The sequence below is a fragment of the Protopterus annectens genome, chromosome 10.part0 (genome assembly GCF_019279795.1).
Source record: "Protopterus annectens isolate FY-2018-M chromosome 10.part0, PAN1.0, whole genome shotgun sequence".
NCBI classification, from domain to species: domain Eukaryota; kingdom Metazoa; phylum Chordata; order Ceratodontiformes; family Protopteridae; genus Protopterus; species Protopterus annectens.
Genome location: NC_056744.1, coordinates 310216704 through 310236070, shown reverse-complemented (window position 1 = coordinate 310236070; position 19367 = coordinate 310216704). Strand labels below are relative to the sequence as shown.

The 19367-nt window shown below is 40.7% G+C and overlaps 1 protein-coding gene across 1 annotated transcript in view; it reads left to right on the top strand.

Annotated features, from left to right (window-relative positions):
* OLFML2B (olfactomedin like 2B) overlaps positions 1-19367 on the top strand; it is a 455925-nt gene that overhangs the window by 318624 nt on the left and 117934 nt on the right. Inside the window, exon 4 of the mRNA XM_044085181.1 lies at positions 16933-17160. Within this exon, the coding sequence (XP_043941116.1) occupies positions 16933-17160 (228 nt within the window). The remainder of the gene's footprint in view (positions 1-16932; positions 17161-19367) is intronic.

The window sequence follows — 19367 nt, the reverse complement described above, 5'->3', positions numbered from 1 at the left end:
TGGTTAAAACTGATACAATTTGTATGACTATAACTTAATATTTAGAGAAATTTTAGCTGGTTTACAGATAAATTAAATGTAAGTTAGTTTAATATGAACAGGAATTGCAATGTGAAGTTAGAGAAGAGACTGGGTTACGTTATAATTAGATCGACAATCGGCAGAGAAACTGATTGAAGCAAAGAAGGAAGTGAGAAGGGAGAGTAAGGAGGTTGAGGTATGAACAGGTACTTGTTCATGATTAGGGATATAGTTTAACCTGGTATTGAGCAAAAACAGAGACACATTGTGGCTAGGAAGTCTTTCAGAATAGTTTTAAAGGACTGGACGGAGGATCAGAATAGTTTTAAAGGACTGGACGGAGGATCTGAATAGTTTTAAAGGACTGGACAGAGGATACTGATCTGATAGTTATAACTAAGGCATTCCAGGCCTGAGCAAGATCATAAGAGTATAAACCACGCCCATCAGATTTGATTGGTTTGTGGCCAGAGAGAAGGGGATGGAGAGGTAACTCCCCATTATGAATTATGTTCTTTTAATCGTCATGACCAAGTGGGAACATGGTTGTGTAGAATGGTATTTAGTGATGGATAAACAGAAGGATGTTGGATAATTTTATAGGTGATAAGAAGCTGTGTATGTTAGTTGATGGGGTAGTTCTAACCAATTTAGACTTTTTAGTGTTTTACACTGATGGGTTCTGAAAAGGTTATTAGCTACAAATTTAGCTCCTTTATTAAAGCATTGTTCAGGTTTTGCTTTTTGTGATGCCTGGAGATTAGTAAGGATGGCAGCGCCATAAAGAAGTGGGGGGGGGGGCAAGTAGTGGCAAGTGTAGCTTTAGTTGTGTTGATAAGAAGGTTTTTGTATATGTAAAGCATCTCTAGTTTCTTGTGAGTTTTTTAATACAATTTTGTATATGTAAGTCAAATTTCAGATTAATATCCACTATCATCCCTAATAATTTGGTATGAGAAGTGACCTTAATGGTTGTATTATTTAGAAAAAAGATTATAAATTTTGTTTTTTAATGAGAAAGGGATTTGGGGGGATTAGTGTATGTATATATATATATATATATATATATATATATATATATATATATATATATATATATGGGTCACCTTCATTTGCCTGACAGTTCAATTGCCCGACAATTAGAAAAAGGCAAATAAAAGGTATATGTCCTTTTCCCCACAGTAGTGCGATCCTGGAGTTAGAATATATAGTTAGGGAGGGTGTGTGTGGGGGGGGCGAAGCCACCGACCTGCTTTGGTTTTAGTGAACAATAGAAAAAAAAAAACTGGACAATATAAAAGCAAATTAGGTGGGGGGCTGTGCCCCCCACACCCCCCAACTATATATTCTAACTCCAGGATCGCATTACTGTGGGGAAAAGGACATATACCTTTTATTTGCTGTTTTTTAATTGTTGGGCAAATGAACTGTCAAGCAAATGAACTGTCAGGCAATTGGGCTGCCTGAAATTTCTGTCGGGCAAATGAACTGTCAGGCAAATGAAGGTGATCTCTCTGTATATATTTATATATATATATATATATATATATATATGCGTGTGTGTGTGTGTGTGTGTGTGTATATATTTATATATATATATATATATATATATATATATATATATATATATAAAATTTATTTTTGTGGAGGGTTTGAGGATGAGTCATAAGTTACGAAGCCATGTTTCAGTAGCTGTTAAAACTTTCTGAGTAATTTTTTGGAGATGTGCCAGGTTGTCTCATGCGCCTACAAGTGTGGAGCCATCTGCATATTGTTGTGTGAATGTGTGGAGGGTGTTGGCAAGAATGTTAAAGAGCAGGGGACCAAGGATACAGTCTTGTGGTACACTGATGGTGACCAGCGGTATGGACAGAAGATCGACTGCCATTTTACTGACTGATGCCTATCGGACAAGTAGCTTTTGAACCACTGAAGGGTGGGCTGAGATAGACCTAATGAGGACATTTGAAATAGAAGTTTGTTGTGACAAACTGTGACAAAGGCTTTAGACAATTCTAGAAATAAGAAAGGAACTAGTTTGCAGTTATCTCTAGCTTTATTGACTGTATCTATATAGGTTAGAAGTACAGATCTAGTTCTATGGGAAGGGCAGAAGCCATGTTGTTTTGGGGATATGAGTTCTTCCTACAGGAGATAGTTTAGCAAATGTTTTTGAATACATTTTCCAAGTATTTTGGAGAGGGGGGGGTAAGATTGCTGTAGGTATAAAGTTAATAATATCTGTTGAATCTCCTACTTTGTGTAGAGCGATAACGTGTGATTTTGTTTTTCCATTGACAGGGAATGTGGGACTCCTGGATTTACCTGTTTATAAGGATTGTGACAGGCTAGGCAATTCTATTGGCTGCTGTTTTAAAGTATTCACTTGGAAGGTCATCAGCTGAAAAAGAGCACGGCTTAAGTTTGTTTAAGTGTAGTTTTATATAGGATGTGGGCACAGGCTTGAAGGGGAAAGTGGACGTGGTGATATGTGGCTGCTGGACAGGGTTGTGATTTGATGCAGGAGAATTCTTGGTTAGAGATGCTATACTATCTATGATATAACAGTTGAATTATATTTCAGTTTTGAGTGGTAAATTACCTGGTGAGGTTTAGAGTTGATTTTTGGCCAGGATGTAAGATTTCTTAAATGATTGACCAGACTTTTTAGGGCGTGTTTACTATTGTACTAAATGTTGTTATAGTTTTTTGTTTTCATTTATTTGCTTTTTAGTATGGTTGCAGAACATTCTGATATTTTTGATGTTTTCTGTGACCTGCATTAGCATTCTATGTTTTTTGGATAGCCAAATTGCATTATTTGTTTTTTTAGTCTCTTCCTTCTAGAAGCTGGTACGCTATTTAGGATATTTAGGAAAGTTGTACTGAATTAATTTACAGCATTGACTAAGGGGAGCAAAAACAAAAATGTTGCAACTTAGATAAATTCTCAAGAAATGTTATAATCAGTTATGCACGTTTGTTTCCTTCTCATGAGTCACAACTTTTTTGTTGTTTTTTTTTTTTTTTTTTTTTTATGGTTACGTTTTGGCATTGTTGGTGTACAGTTTTTGGTTATTTCATCATCTAAGGGAAGGATTTTTAGGATGTTTCATTTAATAGATGACAGAGTTGTAATGAATATTTCTGGCTTAAACTTAGGTTATGTGTTGTTTTGTATAACATGTTGTTTAGTGCATGTGTGAGATGTCTGGTTGTATAGATTGGGAGATGGTCACAGAGAGAGTCTGACATTGTACCTGTGATGGTGAATTTACTAGGGTTTGATACCAGGATCCAGACTAATAAGGATTTTAATTTTGTGCTGTAATGTGTAGGGCTATTAACTAGTTGTGTGAAACCATATAAATCCATGCTGGATGTAGGGAAGTTAGAGGTTACGTCAAACCAACTGATATTCACATCACCTAGTAGTATTCTTTTCTTTTGGAATTGTTAGGGATATCTAATGTTGGATATCTTCCTTTTTTAATTTCTCCAAATATTTTGGATTTCTAATACCATGACAGAAAGAGACCCCATTCCTAACTCAAAGTATGATTAAAGTTTGTGAAGTTTGTATTGTTTCACTCTTTGATGTCAGCCAAAAGTGCTCTTTGCAGCAACTGCTATGTGCCCAGTAATGACTCCTTCTGCAATTTGTATGAAGTTACGTGGATTGGTAACATATCTAAATATGATTGTAGATTCTTTTTTATAACACCCATTGCTCCTACTACTATTGGAACCGTTTGGGTGTCTTTCTTCCACATCGTTCTTGTTTCTGCCTGCAGATCCTGGTATTTTATGACTTTGTGTCTCTCTGTATGCAAAACACTGTAGCGATTTCAATGATCAGTGCTACTGTTGTCTTCTTTACATGGACCACTATATCCAGTTTTCTAGCATCTGTCTTTTGAACTGTTGGCAATGAGTGATCCCAAGTGATATAAATTTCATCATTTTCTATGATGCTTTATGGCTCATGTTTCCAGTGTTTTTCAGCAACTTTAATACTATAATGTTTGCAAAACCCCCAGTGTAACTGTCTTGCCACATTATTATGCCTTTCAGTATACAGTCCTTCTGCCATTAGTATGTCACAACCAGCAACAAGGTGTGCGACTGTTTTCAATTTGGTTTTACAAAATCTACATTTCTCTGTTTCTCCCACATGTTCAACAGACTTTATAAACCAGCATGTACGTAGCCAACTATCTCTGGCTGCCAATATTAACCTTTCATCTCTTGGTTTGAATTCGCTCCTGAACAACATGAGGTTCTTCCACAAGTTTTCTATGCTTACAACTACATTTGTGCTTTTTCCATATTTCTTGCCTTCTCATCTGATCCTTCACCTTATATTCTTTCTTTTGTTTTTTGGCACATTCAGTTGCTGCCTGATTTTTATCTACTTCTGGTTTGATTTCCATTCTTGCTTGATGCTGATATGCTTCTGCTAAACTAAGCAGAGAAGTCATCTTAGATTTATTCTCCATGTTTCAAAACTTTATCTACATTTGGGTCTTCTGAGGTCAGCAGATGTGTGGAGTCCCACAACTGCGGATCTATACATGTAATCAATTTCAAGGAGCCCCATCCTTCCTTCAGAAAGGGGAATATATAACCTTGGTATGCACTGATTTTTATAAATCATTGGGTGAGCATGAAGCATGCTTCTTGTTTTCCTGTCTAATCTGTCCAACATGTTTTGGGGCCAGTCTATCACTCCAAAACTGAAAGTTAGGACAGGAAGAGCAAATTGGTTTATAGCTTGGATTTTGTTCCTAGATGTCAACGCTGTTTTCAGAATTAAGTCTTCTAAAGTATTCCTTATCAAGTTTTATTCACATTTGTTCGTGTTTTATTGTTGATCCTGCATCAATTCCCAAATATTTATACACTCCCTCTTGTTCAAGTTCTTTTATATCACATTCTTGTCTCAAATTGATGTTTTCTTGGTGCTGCAGTTTTCCTGCTTTAAATGTTGCTTTTGCACACTTATCAAGACCAAATGTCATTCTTATATCATCTGAAAAAGTTTTGACAACCTGCAGCTGTGCTTTCTATGATATCTTTCAATGTAGCTGTATTGCTGCTGTGGAAAGGAAGATGTTGACTGAGTGGATGTGAAGACCAAAATGAGGGGAGATTTAACGATAGAGTCTGCTACAGTGTCCCCCCACCCCCACCCTTGGGTCTGTTATTACAGAGAGCAATCATTTTATAACAGACAGAGAGCAATTAACAAGGAAGCACAAAGCAGAACAGGTTTTCTTTCATTTATTGAATGCAGACACCAAGAAGCTAGGGAGACAAAGTAGCTGGCATATGAAGTGTCATCTACTGGTCAAGAGAAGGAATGGTGGCCAACTTAGTAAGTGGTCCTTAGAGTGCAAGATAGGAATATCACAGCCATTTTCCAGCACAGGGCAGGCATGTATTTAACTAGTTAAAGTTATACATGGCAAGAATCTTCATGCTAAGCTTACTTACATCGTACAATAGCAATATCCTCAAAGTGAAAACTTTCACAGTGGTGACCCTTGTGACAGAGATCCTGCTGTCCGACTGGAAGTGACCCTGAACAGGGACCCGTGCAATACCACTGGTAACCAACGTGTGGATGGAGAAGTAACTCCCATCATGAATTATGTCCTGTTGCTTAACAGGTGTGTCACCCACTGAATTACATTGTTTCTGCTTGTCCTCTGATATTTTTTCTGACAGGATGTTTTCTGAGATGCTTTCTAGGAATGAACTGTTCAACTTGAACTGAATACGTCAAGAATGATGTAAGTCTCATATGGAGATTCTGAAGTCTTTGTGGTGTTTAGATGGTTATGGGTAAATGCAGTATTCTACAGGTGGTATTTTGACTGCATAATTGCTCGGGTAGACATGGGTGAATGCAGCATTCTTCAGGAAGACGTGGTAAACTCCTGCCTAATCAGTTACTGATGAACGCTACATTGTTTAGATGGATATGAGTGAATGCTACATTGTTCATACAGGTAAGGATAAAGGTTAAATTGTTTAGGTGGATATTGGTGAATGTTGCATTGCTCGGGTGGGTACGGGCAAATGCTACATAGGTTAGGTAGATATAGATGAATACTGTATTGTTTAGACAAATCTGGGTAGCAATTACATTGTTCAATTAAGTATGGGTGAATGTTACATTGTTTAGGTCAGTATGGGTGAATGATGTGTTGTTTAGCTGCACAGAGGATCATAGGAATTATAAGGCAGGTAAGTTGTGAGACCATCTGCTCCTTGCCAGTCTCCACCCTCATGATGCACCTCCCATGTATAGAAGGGCAATGCAAGTCTGGCCTGGGATGAATTTGCAGATGCCTGTCCAATCATCAAGATTAGGTTTGAAGGATGAAAGGGTATATCACTCTTTTTATCATATAAGGACAGTTTATTCCCGAGGAGTGCAAAATGCTGGGTAATACATTCTGTCCCTCCAGCATGTTCTGTTTATATGTCTGTGATGATTCAAATTCTTAGCTCCAGTGTTGGTGGAGCTGCTTGTCTTGTGGTGATTTAAGAGACCAAGGAAGCTGAGTCCTTGATAGAAAGGAATGCAAGACGTAAATCTTCACATATGCATAAATCACAGACTGAATACAGAGCCAGGGCTTCAAGCTCAGGGTTTTTAGACCAGTAACCTTTTTAGTTAGGAAGTGTTGTGGGCTTTTTATCTGTGCAATGTGTCTGGACAGGTACACCCCAGTGAAGGCACTGTACTTATTAATTGGTCTAATAAGAACAGAGTAAAACGGGCTGATAACTTCTTTAAACCTGTACGAGATGTGTTTAGAAATCAGTTGTGCTAAATAGAAGGCTTTTCTGACTGTTAATGCAATATGGCGGTCAAAATGGAGGGAATTAGCAACTTAGGTGCCAAGATCCCTAATGACATTATACGTTCGGAGTGAGGGTGCAACTTATGATGTAAGTTGGTGACTAAAGTTTTTTGTTTTTTTTTTGATAATGCAACTATGCTATACTTTTGTGCATTTACTTTTAGTCTTTTTTCAGTACACTGTTGGTTAGAGAGCTTTAGTTCCTGCTGTAATTACAGTTTCAAGGTGTGATCGGACAATAACACCCAATTCATAGTCATCAGCAGGCTTTGCTAGTCACATATCAGGATTTACTGTTTAGACGTTGGAGAAGCATATGCCAAATAGGAGGGATCCCAGCACCGATCCCTGAGGTGCACCACTGTTTAGTTTCTTATTTTCTGTGGTGACACCTGCTACCTGGACTATGTGGGCTCTACCACAAATAGGTCTAGGTTAAGGTCTCTTAGTTTATTTACAAAACCACAATGGGGGATGATATCAATTTGCAATACCACAATGGGGGATGATGCCTTTGCCAGATCCATGTAGACTGTGTGGACCATAGGTTAATAGGTACATATGTAGGTACTAGGCTATTGGCCCTAGGGCTTATATAAGCCTAGCCAAAAAGGTACCCTGGCTTTTGCCACCCAAGAAAATTATTTTCCTGTGCCCCTGTCGAGCAGAGCCACAGAGGTGATCTCCAGGATGAATTTCCTATTTCCCATCCAGTCATCAAGATTTTTCTTGAAGATTGCTAATGAGGAGCTTTGTTTGCTATAGATAGGTAGTTTGTTCCAGAGTATGGGAAGTCTCTGGGACAGGAATCTATCCCTCCATCATGTTCTGTTTATTGTGATGACAAGGTTTAGGTCCCTAGAATGTGTAGCTTGGAGGGATTGGGATTTTTCTTTAAGTGGAGCATGACCAACAGCTCTGGGTTTGACATAGCTTTGTATGTTAGGCAGAGATCGCCTCTGAGTAGATGATATGTGACAGAATAAAGCTGGAGTTTTTTGAGACAGTCTGCATAGGGCATCTGTTTGAGGCCAGTAATTCTCTTTATGAGGTATTTCTGTGGCCTTTCCAGTTGTTTTAGATGTCTTGTGAGGTACATACCAAAAGGGGTGTTGTACTCTATAATGGGTCTAATGAGTGATGAGTAGAGAGGAACAATGACCTGTTTTTTCCAGGATGAGAAACCTTTTGTGATGAGGTGTGACATGTAGAAGGATTTCCTGACTACTGTGGCGATGTGATTATCAAAGAAGAGACTACTGTCCACCTGGGTCCCAAGGTCTCTTATCACACTTTCGGTGTTAAGTAGACTACCACCTATGTGGTAGCTCATGGATACAGAGTTTTTACCAAAGGGGAAGACCATGCACTTTTTGGCATTGAGCTTGAGGCCATGGCTTTGACACCAGGCATCTGTCTTCGTGAGGCCCTTTTGTAGGATGTCCACATTGTTAGGAGTTTCGATTTTGGCTCCTAGTTTGCAGTCATCTGTGAACTTCATTAGCCAACGACCTTCTGTGTTAGCCTGTACTTCAGAAAAGTAGATACCAAACAGGAGACGACCCAGGACTGAACCCTGTGATACTCCACTTGTCACTGGTCTGAAGTCGGATTTGGAGTCTTTTACTTTAACAGTGTGGGTTCTGTCAATGAGCCAGTTGGCACCCATCTAGGGATTTATACCTAGTTTAGTGAGTTTATCTATAATTCCAGAGTGGGGGATGGTGTCAAAAGCCTTGGCGAGATCTAGATAGGCTGTGTGAACCACCTTACCCTCATCTATGGCTTTGGTGACTGCTTCAAAGAAGTCTATCAGGTTTAGGAGACATGATCTGCCTTTTACAAACCCAAACTGGGTGGGGTCCAGAGTTTGGAGATTACCAATGTCTTTGTTTATAAGTTTCATGATGATACGTTCCATGGCCTTGCAGACCAGGCTCGTTAGGCTAATGGGCCAGTAGTTCCCGGGGTCTGTCGTGGATCCCCCTTTGTGGAGTGGGATAACCATTGCTGTGCGCCATTCAGTGGCCACAAAGCCTGAGTTGAGGCTATGATTGAACATGGTGCTTAGGTGGGGTGCCAATTCATTTATTCATTTAGAATGCAAGCAGGGATGTTGTCAGGTCCCATGGATGCTGTGTTCTTGGCTTTGGAGAGTGTGGTTTTTACCTGTGCAGCTGTGATTACAGGAACTTTGCATTCTTCTGGTATAGAGATGGGCCCTTTAGGGGGTGAAAGGGGGGTAAAGTTAGCACTGAGCCTGTCTGCCAAGATGTTGGCAATATCAGTTGGTTCTGTATATTTAGTGCCATTGTGCTGTAACTCAGAGCAGATCTTTGAGTTGCCATTGAGATTCTTGACATAGCTATAGAATGCTTTGTGGTTGTCTTTAGTATCAGTGGCGATTTTGTTTTCGTAACTAGCTTTGGAGGATTTTATGAGGGATCTCAGCTTCTTACTAAGGCTGACCAGGGAGTTCCTCCAATCGTGAGATTTTACTCTTTTTTGCAACAGCTTCTTCCTTCTGTTGTAGAGTTTGTTTATAGCAGGGGACCACCAGATTGGCTTCCTTTTTTTGGAAGATAGCATCTTGGTTCTGTTAAGGATAGCACGATCCATGCACTTGTGTAAGTGCTTATAGGTTCATAGGCTCATAGGTAGGTACTAGTCTATCTGCCCGAGGGAATTTATAAGCCTTGCCAGAGTGTGTCAGCTTTCCCCGCCCCACTGATTAATTAACTGAGCCTCTGTAAACAAGAGCCAATGAAGTGATCCCAGGGGTGTATTTTCTGTTACCCATCCACTTGTCAAGGTTTCTCTTGAAGAGTGTTAGTGAGGGGCTCTGCCTAATGTAGTTAGGAATTTTGTTCCAAAGCATGGGGAGTCTCTGTGACAGGAATCTATCCCTCCAGCATGTTCTATTTATTGTTGTGGTGAGGTTTAGCTCACTAGAGGTGGAACATGTCCCATCAATTCTGAGTTGGACATGGCTTTGTAAGTCAGGCAGAGATCACCTCTGAGTAAGCAATATGCCACTGAGTACAGCCGGTGTTTTTCTAGTCAGGTTGCATAGGACATATGTTTGAGGCTAGTAATCCTCTTGGTGAGGTACTTTTGTGGTCTTTCCAGCTGTTGGAAGTGTCTTGTGAGGTACATCCCAAATGAGGCATTGTACTCTATGATGGGTCTGATGAGTGATGAGTAGAGGGGCACTATAACCTCTTTATTTCTAGATGCGAACCCTTTAGTAATTAGATGGGCTACATAGAAGGATTTCCTAACTACTTTGGCAATATGATTGTCAAAGGAAAGATTACTATCTACCTGGGTCCCCAGATCTCTTATTACCTCTTCTGTATTAAGGGGGCTGCCACCTATGCTGTAATTCATGGGTGTTTTGTTTTTCCCAAACGGGATGACTATGCATTTTTTGTCATTTAGCTTGAGACCATGACTTTGACACCATGTATCCATCTCAGTAAGGCCCTTTTGGAGAATGTCCTTGTCAGCTGGAGAGTCAATTATGGCTCCCAGTTTGCAGTCATTGGTGAACTTGGTTAGCCATAGTCCTCCTGTGTTTGCCTGTACTTCTGAGAAGTATATGTTGAACAGTAGGGGTCCCAGGACCAAGCCTTGTGGGACACCACTTGTGACTGGTTTAGAGTCGGACCTGGAGCCCGCTATTCTTACCATGTGAGTTCTGTCTGTAAGCCAGTTGGCAACCCATCTCGTGACGTAGGGGTTTATGTTCAGGCTGGTGAGTTTTTCTATAATTCCCGAGTGGGGAATGGTATCAAAAGCCTTGGCAAGGTCAAGGTAGGCTGTGTGAACCACCTTCCCCTCATCTATGGCCTTGGTGACTGTCTCAAAGAAGTCAACCAGGTTTAGTAGGCATGATCTGCCCTTAACAAAGCCGAACTGGGTTGGGTCAAGTGTTTGGAGGTTCCCAATGTCTTTGTTAATGAGTTCCCTGATGATGCGCTCCATAGCCTTGCAGACCAGGTTAGTCAGGCTTATGGGGCAATAGTTACCAGGGTCAGTTGTGGCCCCTCCTTTGTGGAGCGGAATAACCGTTGCTGTGTGCCATTCTATGGGCACATAGCCTGTGGAGAGGCTGAATTTGAACAGTGTGTTTAGGTGGGGGGTTAGTTCGTTCTGTAGCTCGTGAAAGATGCAGCCTGGGACACCATTTGACCCCAGTGACGCTGTGCTTTTGGCTTTTGAAAGGGCTGTTTTCACCTGTGTGTCTGTGATTTCCAGGACACTGCACTTTTCTGGTATTGTTGTGCACCCTTTTGGGGGTGAGAGGGGGGGTGAAGTTTGCACTGAATCTATCTGCCAGGATGTTGGCAATATCAGTAGGTTCAGTATATTTTGTGCTATTTTGCACTAGCTCAGAGCATATCTGCGAGTTGCTACTTAAATTCTTGACATAACTAAAGAAGGCTTTGTGGTTATCTTTTGAATCCTTGGCTATTTTTCTTTCGATGTTAGCCTTGGATGATTTTATGAGGGATGTTAGTTTCTTACTGATACTGATCAGGGATGTCTTTCCTTCTTGGGATTTGCTTTTTTTCTGAACTAGTTTCCTCCTTCTATTGTATAGCCTGTTTATGGCAGGGGTCCATCAAACTGGTTTCCTTCTCTTAGGGAAGTGAGTCTTGGTTTTGCTAGGGATGGCACGATCCATGCATCCTTGTAGGTGTTCATAGAGTGCATTTGTAAAGGTTCCTGCATCTTGGACACTGTTATCCTTTAATGTTGGGGCTGTGAAACTTACCACCTCTGTCTTAAGTAATGTGAAGTTTGCTATAGAAAAGGTTTTCATTGTGGTTTCCTTGTTTGGGGGTGGTGGTGTGGTGTGGACATCCATAGTGATTAGTTTATTTTCTGATCTAACCAGTGACTGGTTGACCACCGGTGTGGAACACCTGTCGCCCATGTTGGTAATGACCAGGTCCAATATGTTTTCACCTCTGGTAGGGGAGTTTGCCAGCTGATCCAGGACATTTGAGTTGATAAATTCCAGGAAGCGCTGGACCTGTGAGTTTGTAATTGAGTAATTTTCCCAGTTAACAGTAGGGTAATTGAAATTGCCCAATATCAGGGTGTTTGGTAGGACCTTCATGTTTTCCAGTGTCTCCAGAAAGGTGGAGTGGTGGTCCTGGGTCATGGAGGGTGATCTGTAGCAGGTCACAATTTGCAATGCAGATTTGCCCGATGTTAGTTGCACATGGATGATCTCAGAGGTATCATGCTGCGCCACTAACCTGGTGGTGTAGGTATCCTTGATGAATATGGATACACCCTTTCCTTTTGTGTTTCGGTCTATGTTCTGTGGCCGAAATGTGTGGTATAAGTTGTAGCCCAGTAGTGCTGGGGTGCTCTGTGGAGCCTTGAACCAGGTTTCAGTTACTGCACATATGTTGACGTTCTCCATACTGAGGAGTGCTTTGAGCACATGCATTTTGAGATTTAACCTCCTGGCGTTGAGTAGCATAACCCTTATTTTTTTATTTGTGCTGTTTACGGAGGTAGGTTTAACTTTTAAGCCTTGCCTCAAAAAGGCACTATGGGGGCAGCAAGAGCCTTGGCCAGTATTCGAAAGCCTAGGGGTGACAGGTGCAAACTGTCTCTTGTGAAGCAACGAGGCTTGTCGAGCATGTAATCCCAGGCTGACAGACACTGGATCCCCTTTGAATGACACCAGAAGCTTAGCCAATTGTTTAAACTGATCATTTTTTTTAATACTGCGGTATCATTCTTGGTGAGGGCAGGATGCTACTCAAGGTCAGGGTCATACCCGCCTGGGCTACATGATCAGAGAGCTCTTCCATGTCTCTTTTCATGTAGTCCAGGGAGGTATGTCTCAGGTCATTCACACCATTCATTATAGTCGTTCATTATAAAGTGTATTTGTGTAGGATTCAGCAGTCGTACTTCTATTGTCCATCTGCATGGGTGTCGTGAAGTTTGCCACTTCTGTCTTAAGAAGCATGAAGTTGGCTTTGGAGAAATTTTTTATGGTGGTTTCCCTAATGGGGGGTGGGGGTGGAATGTGGATGTCTATGGTGATTAGCTTGTGGTCGGATCTGACCAACGAGGAATTGACCTCTGGTGTGGAACACCGGTCGCCCATGTTGGTAATGACCAGGTCTAGAATATTGCTGCTTCTGGTGGGGGTGTGGATAAGATGATCCAAGGAGTTGGAATTTATGAATTCCAGAAAACGTTGAGCAAAAGAGTTGGTACATGAGTATTTTTCCCAGTTAATGGTGGGGTAGTTTAAATCGCCCATTATTAGGGTATTGAGTTGTACCCTAATATTTTCCAGTGTATCAAGAAATGAGGAGTGGGAATCCTGGGGCATGGTGGGGGATCTGTGGCAAGTTACAATTTGGATTGTGGTCTTGCCCAGAGTTAGTTGCACTTGGATAATCTCGGATGCATTATGCTGAGCAAGAAGCCTGGAGGTGTGGATATCCTTAATGATTATGGACACGCCTCCACCTTTAATGTTTTGGCCTAGGTTAGGTGGCCGAAAGGTGTGGTATGAATTATAGCCTGGTAATGAGGGGTGCTCTCTAGAGCCTTGACGCAGGTCTTTGTCACTGCACAGATGTCGATGTTCTCCATTTTAAGGAGCGCCTCGAGTGAATGCATTTTGAGGTTTAGACTTCTAGCATTGAGCAGCATTACCCTCAGATTTTGCTTGCTTGTACCTGTTATGGTGGTGAATTTGTCATTTGAACCTTGCCTAAAAAAGGCACTATAGGGGTGGCAAGAGCCTTAGCCAGTATCCGGAATCCCAAGGGTGACAGGTGCAGGTCATCTCTGGCAAAGCATCGTGGTCCATCCATCATGTCATCCCAGGCAGACAGATACTGGATCCCCTTAAAATGACACCAGAAGCTTAGCCAATTGTTGAAGTCAATCAGTTTTTCCTTGTACTGTGGTATCATTGTGGATGATGGAAGGATGCTACTCAGGGCTAGGGTCAATACCGGCCTGGGCTACAAGATCGGAGAGCTCCTCCATGTCTCTTTTCATGTAGTCCAGGGATCGCCTCAGGTCATTCACACCAACATGGACAATGACAGAGTCATATTTGTACTTGTTGTGGAGTGACCTGAGTGTGTACATTATGTGGTGGACCCTGGCACCTGACAGGCAGCTGACAGTAACTTTCTCCTTGTTTAGCCTGGTGAGTGGAACATCAGTGTGCCTGACTATAGAGAAACCTATGACTAGAGTGTTGGGTACGTTGTTATGCCTTATGGGCTGTGGTTGAGTGGCACACTGAGTTTGTGGGCTGTGTCATTTGTCTTTTGTTGGGGGGTGGAGATTGCTTGCATTTCTGCTTTGAAGGTCTCTGTTGCTTGAGCAGATTTTTATTGAGAGCCTCCGCGAATGTAGGTATGTGTTTCATGTTTCTTTGTGTGTGTTTTGGTGGTGCAGGTTTTGAGGGACTATGTGATGAGTGTGGTGTGGTGCAAGTGTTTACCTTATCCTCTTGACTGTCTAATCCAGTCTTGGATGAAGAGAGCTTTGCTTGCAGTTTGGCTATATAAGTGCATCTCTCATAGGTTGTAGTGTTGGGTGGTAGGAGGAGAGGGTTGTCTGTGTACGAGGCAATTGCTGCATTGCCCCACGATGCTCAAATTCATCAGGTAGACAGGAGAAAACACCGGGAGCTGACCCTTAGACATGCCTGGATAGGTACTTATTTATCCACAGCCTTTGAGACCCTTTCACAGACACTTAATAAGCTAAGTAGAAATGATTGCCCTTTGATAAAAACAAACTGCTGAGGGTTTAGGTGGATATTATTGTAGTTTATGGAGTCAGATGTTCTGTGATCCATAGCCTTGCAGATTAGACTAATCACGCTATTGTTCCGGGGGGGGGGGGGTCTTTCGTGGAGCCCTCATTATGAAAGGACATCAAGACAGCAGTTCTCTGTACTTCGAGGACATACCTGTCTGGTTAAGATTAAGTTAAATAATTTCCATGGGTTCCATGAGAATATGTTTGACACCGTTTATTAGATATTCAGGTATGTTGTCTCATCTCATTGAAGTGGTATTTTGGGCTTTTGAGAGCACACTTTTCTTCATGATCATAGGTGATGTCATGGATTCATGCGCTTGTAGAATTTCAATCACTGTTTCTTAGATAAAGTTTGTGCTATGCTTATTGCAATGACAGTTGTTAGTCACCTTGGATTTATTCAGAACACTGCTGGCTCTTGTTTTTGGATGAATGTTGCATTGTTCAAACAGGTATGAGTGAATTCCTTATTGTTTAGGTGGGAGGGGGTAATGGCTCCATTTTTCATGTCAGTAAGGGTGAATACTGTATTGTTTAGATGGATGTGAATGAATGTTACATTGCTCAGGTAGGTACGGGTAATAGTTTAGGTGGTTAAAGGCATTTACTGCATTGTTTAGGTTGTTATGGGTGAATATTGTCATGATTAGGTAGATATGGGTGTAACTCACTTTATTCAGGTGAATGTGAGCGAATATTACATTTTTTCATTTGGGAGAATGCTGTGTTGCTCAGGCAGGTAAATGTGAATGCTGAGTTTTTAAGATAGATACAGGTGAATGTTTCATTGTTTACTTGGATATGGATAAATACTGCATTATTCAGAGAGGTATGTATGAATGTTGCTCTGCTTATGGCTATGCGTGAATGCTGCATTATTCAGGTATGTGTAGCTGAATGCAGTATTATTTACATGAATGTGGCATTGTTTACATGACTGCTGCATTGTTTACATGAATGCAGCATTGTTTACTTGAATGTGGCTATGTTTACATGAATGCGGCATTGTTTGATGGGCATGGATGAATACTGCATTGTTCAGACATATGTGGGTGAATGTATTCTGTTCACCAGATATGTTATTGTACTCTGGCAGTTCTGTGCGTATACTGCAGTATTAAGCTGAGTATACATCAGTACTACAGTATTTTAGTAGGCTGTAAGTGGGTGTTCGTCTATCTCCATGTTTTCAATGGATGGATGGACAGATGGATGGACTGATGGAAGGATAGATGGATAGATGTTGCAGCCAGGCAGATGTGACATAATATAATAGGAAGTTTGAGGAACATGCTGCTGTGGCCTGAGGTGATTAAACTTTATAGTGCAGGTACCGCAGTCTTCTGGTTAGCATTTTTATACTATACTGAGTACATGTGCAGATTTATTTGTTCTATATATGTCTGGTAATCACCCCAGAGTATATTTGCTTGAAACTCTACTTTATGTGTATATATTATACTCCTGTGGATATGAGGTTGATATTGTTGTGTTCTATGGGTTGCGAGTTGTATTTTTGATATTATTGTGTTCTAGTTGTATTTTTAGCTGAAGTGATATAACTGTATTTGTATTGCTGTGGCACAAATGTTGCATTTTGCAGCTTTTAGGAAAGTATAGAAGTATGCCAATATGTGTGTGTGATTTTAATTTGGTAGTGTTTATGTTGGAATGGGTGATATTACATTGTTCACTTGGGTATGGGGGTGTTGCAGTTTGTATGGAGTGAGTTAGTGTTTAATTTTGTCTGGAATTATTTTTACAATGTTCAGATATGTAGTGGGTGGTTTGTGAGATTTTCAGAGCTACTGGGCAACATCTCACTCTTCATGCAGGTGTGGAGCAAATGTTATGATGTTTATGTGCAGGGTAATAGGGTAATCCTACAGTATGCAGATGGGATTGGATGATTCTGCAGTGCTTAGATATGTGAAGATTACATTTAGTTCAGTTTGCTATGAATGTCATCGTTTTCATGTGAGTATGGTGCAGATAATGTAATTTTCAGATGGGTGTAGTTGAGGTTCACTTTTCAGTTTGTTATAATAAAATTATCACAAAGCTTTTGTAGCTATTGAGAGGGGGTGATTACACATGCAGAAGCAGGGTGACTGTTGATATATTTAATTTGATGACCAAGATTTGTGAAACTGGACAAAGAAATGTTGTCAGAACTCTAATGAAATGCCTGTTTTGCTCATTACAGCAAAAAGAAGTCCACATTTCGGTACGTGATATAATTGAAGGAGTTAATGCTGAGAATGTCACAGAACTAAAAAAGGAAACAAAAGTAATTCCTCCAACAACCACCGAGCAACCTCAGACACAAAAGCTGAACACAGACAAGACTCCCAACAGTGAAGCGAAAACTGTTCCCGACCTCGGTGCTGTATTACAGGGAGACGCAGCTGCTGCGGCCTATGGCCACAATGTGGTAAGAATGCAGAAAAGACCCCTAATCAGAGGGGCTGAGTCATAATCAAAGGGGCTTTAAATAACAGAATGCAGACACATGTGCATATAAGTGTGCACGGGAGAGGGAGTTTATGTGTGAGGGGGCGGGTGGAGTGTATATGTCTGCATTCAGTAACAGTATTAGAATTTAATTTTATTTATTTATTAACTACACATTATCTGGAGACACCTTAGCTAACCTGTGTCTTATTGTCATATTTCCTAATTTTTCTACATTTAGCAACTGCTAGAAAAAGTGGTTGCCACTCAGTGTTTCACTGTGCATAATCATTTTCACACTTCCTGCAAATGTCTCAGAAAGGCCCATAACACCTCAACAGCCATCCTTTCCTTTATCAGTCCATTCTAATGTGGACAAAAGTGGTCTTACTACCAGAGCCTAACTCACAGTCCTCCTTCTAAATGAAGCTAAAGCCTGAAGTTTGGGTCACATCAGATAGCTCAACAGTTAAATGGTAAATCTCTCAGCAAAGGCTTGCTTACAAGGGGTTCTTCCCAGACCTTTTAAATTAGGAAAAGTCACACTGGCTTCTATTTTGGGATCCTTGCTTTATTCCCTAATGGACTAGCTGTTACAGATTGAGAAAGAAATGACTTGCTACACAGATGATATAGTTTTCACAAAGTCATCTCCAAACCAGAAGCCATAAAAATCAAACTCCAGAATAGCCTCTCCATCTTTTGATTTTGGATGAAAGTTAAACATTTGCAGTTAAACTTCAATTAAATTAAGGCAATATTATTTGGAAGAGGAGCTGGAACCACCATTACTCACCCACAATGGAAGATAGTAGCCCCTAACCCCACCCTTAAAACCACGATGTCCGGTATCACCACATTATCTGCTAACACCTTCAAATACTTTCACCTATTACTGGGTACACACAAAGGTTGTAATAACTATAGTGACAACCTGCTATGCTCAAAGACTGCTGTCAGGTAAACTACCTTCTCACTAGAAAAGCCCTCCTTGGCATCCTCCTTGGCATTAGAAAAGGAGCCATTCTACCTGTCTGAAAACGTAGCCTGGCATTCAGACGGATTCCAGGAAGTCCAGTCTTCAAAATTTCTTAAAGAAGATTTTTCACTTCATGATTCAAGCAGGAGCATAGCCATCTTGTCAAGTTCAAGGTTATGATGTGTAAAAATTCTATGCATTTTACATACAAAAAAGAACACTTAAACTTTGTGAAATAATTTTAATCCAAGTAATAGACAGTTGTAAAATATATTAGTTTTGCTTCAAAATAAATTTTGCTGAGCTGATAATAAAATCTTTTTCACAAAAGTAGCATTGCAATATTAAATAAACAACCTTTGCAACAGTATGCATACATTCCTGGCATTAAAAGCCACACATTTTGCTAAAATTGTGAATTCTAACAAACTCAGTTCTTTATAACTTCTTTCTTGTAAATATTTAAGTCCATGGCAGCAGAAATAAAAGTCCCTTCCCATGTACAAATCAACCTTTAGCAGGTAGACAGAAGGTGTTAGAACTGATCCATTGGCAAACAGGTAATTCCCTCGTCCCTGATATCCATCGGTTAATGGCTTGCTTCACGACATTTTAACCACCACATACCAAAAGCAGAATGCTGACCATAACAGTCAGAAGATAACTTCACAGAACCACTGTCTACCACCAGCCAGAAACCAAACACGGACCACAACTCCATATGCTCTTCTTCTTCTCTGCCTCTTTCTTCTCTCGCTTTTCTTTCTTCTCTGCCTCTCTTTCTTCTCTTGCTTCTCTTTCTTCTCTGCCTCTCTTTCTTCTCTGCCTCTCTTTCTTCTCTCGCCTCTCTTTCTTCTCTGCCTCTCTTTCTTCTCTCGCTTCTCTTTCTTCTCTGCCTCTCTTTCTTCTCTCGCCTCTCTTTCTTCTCTGCCTCTCTTTCTTCTCTCGCTTCTCTTTCTTCTCTGCCACTCTTTCTTCTCTCGCCTCTCTTTCTTTCTTCTCTTCTTCTTTTCTCTCTCTTCTCTCTCTTTCTTCTCTGCCACTCTTTTCTGTTCGTACCACTCTCTACTCTCCTTTCTTCACATGCCAAACACAAATAAATATCATCAGATGAAACCAAAACCAGGGCTAACCATAGAAAAGTATCTCAAGTCCAGACTGATGTCAGTTGTCTATCCATTACTCATAGAAGTGTTTCATTCTCTCTT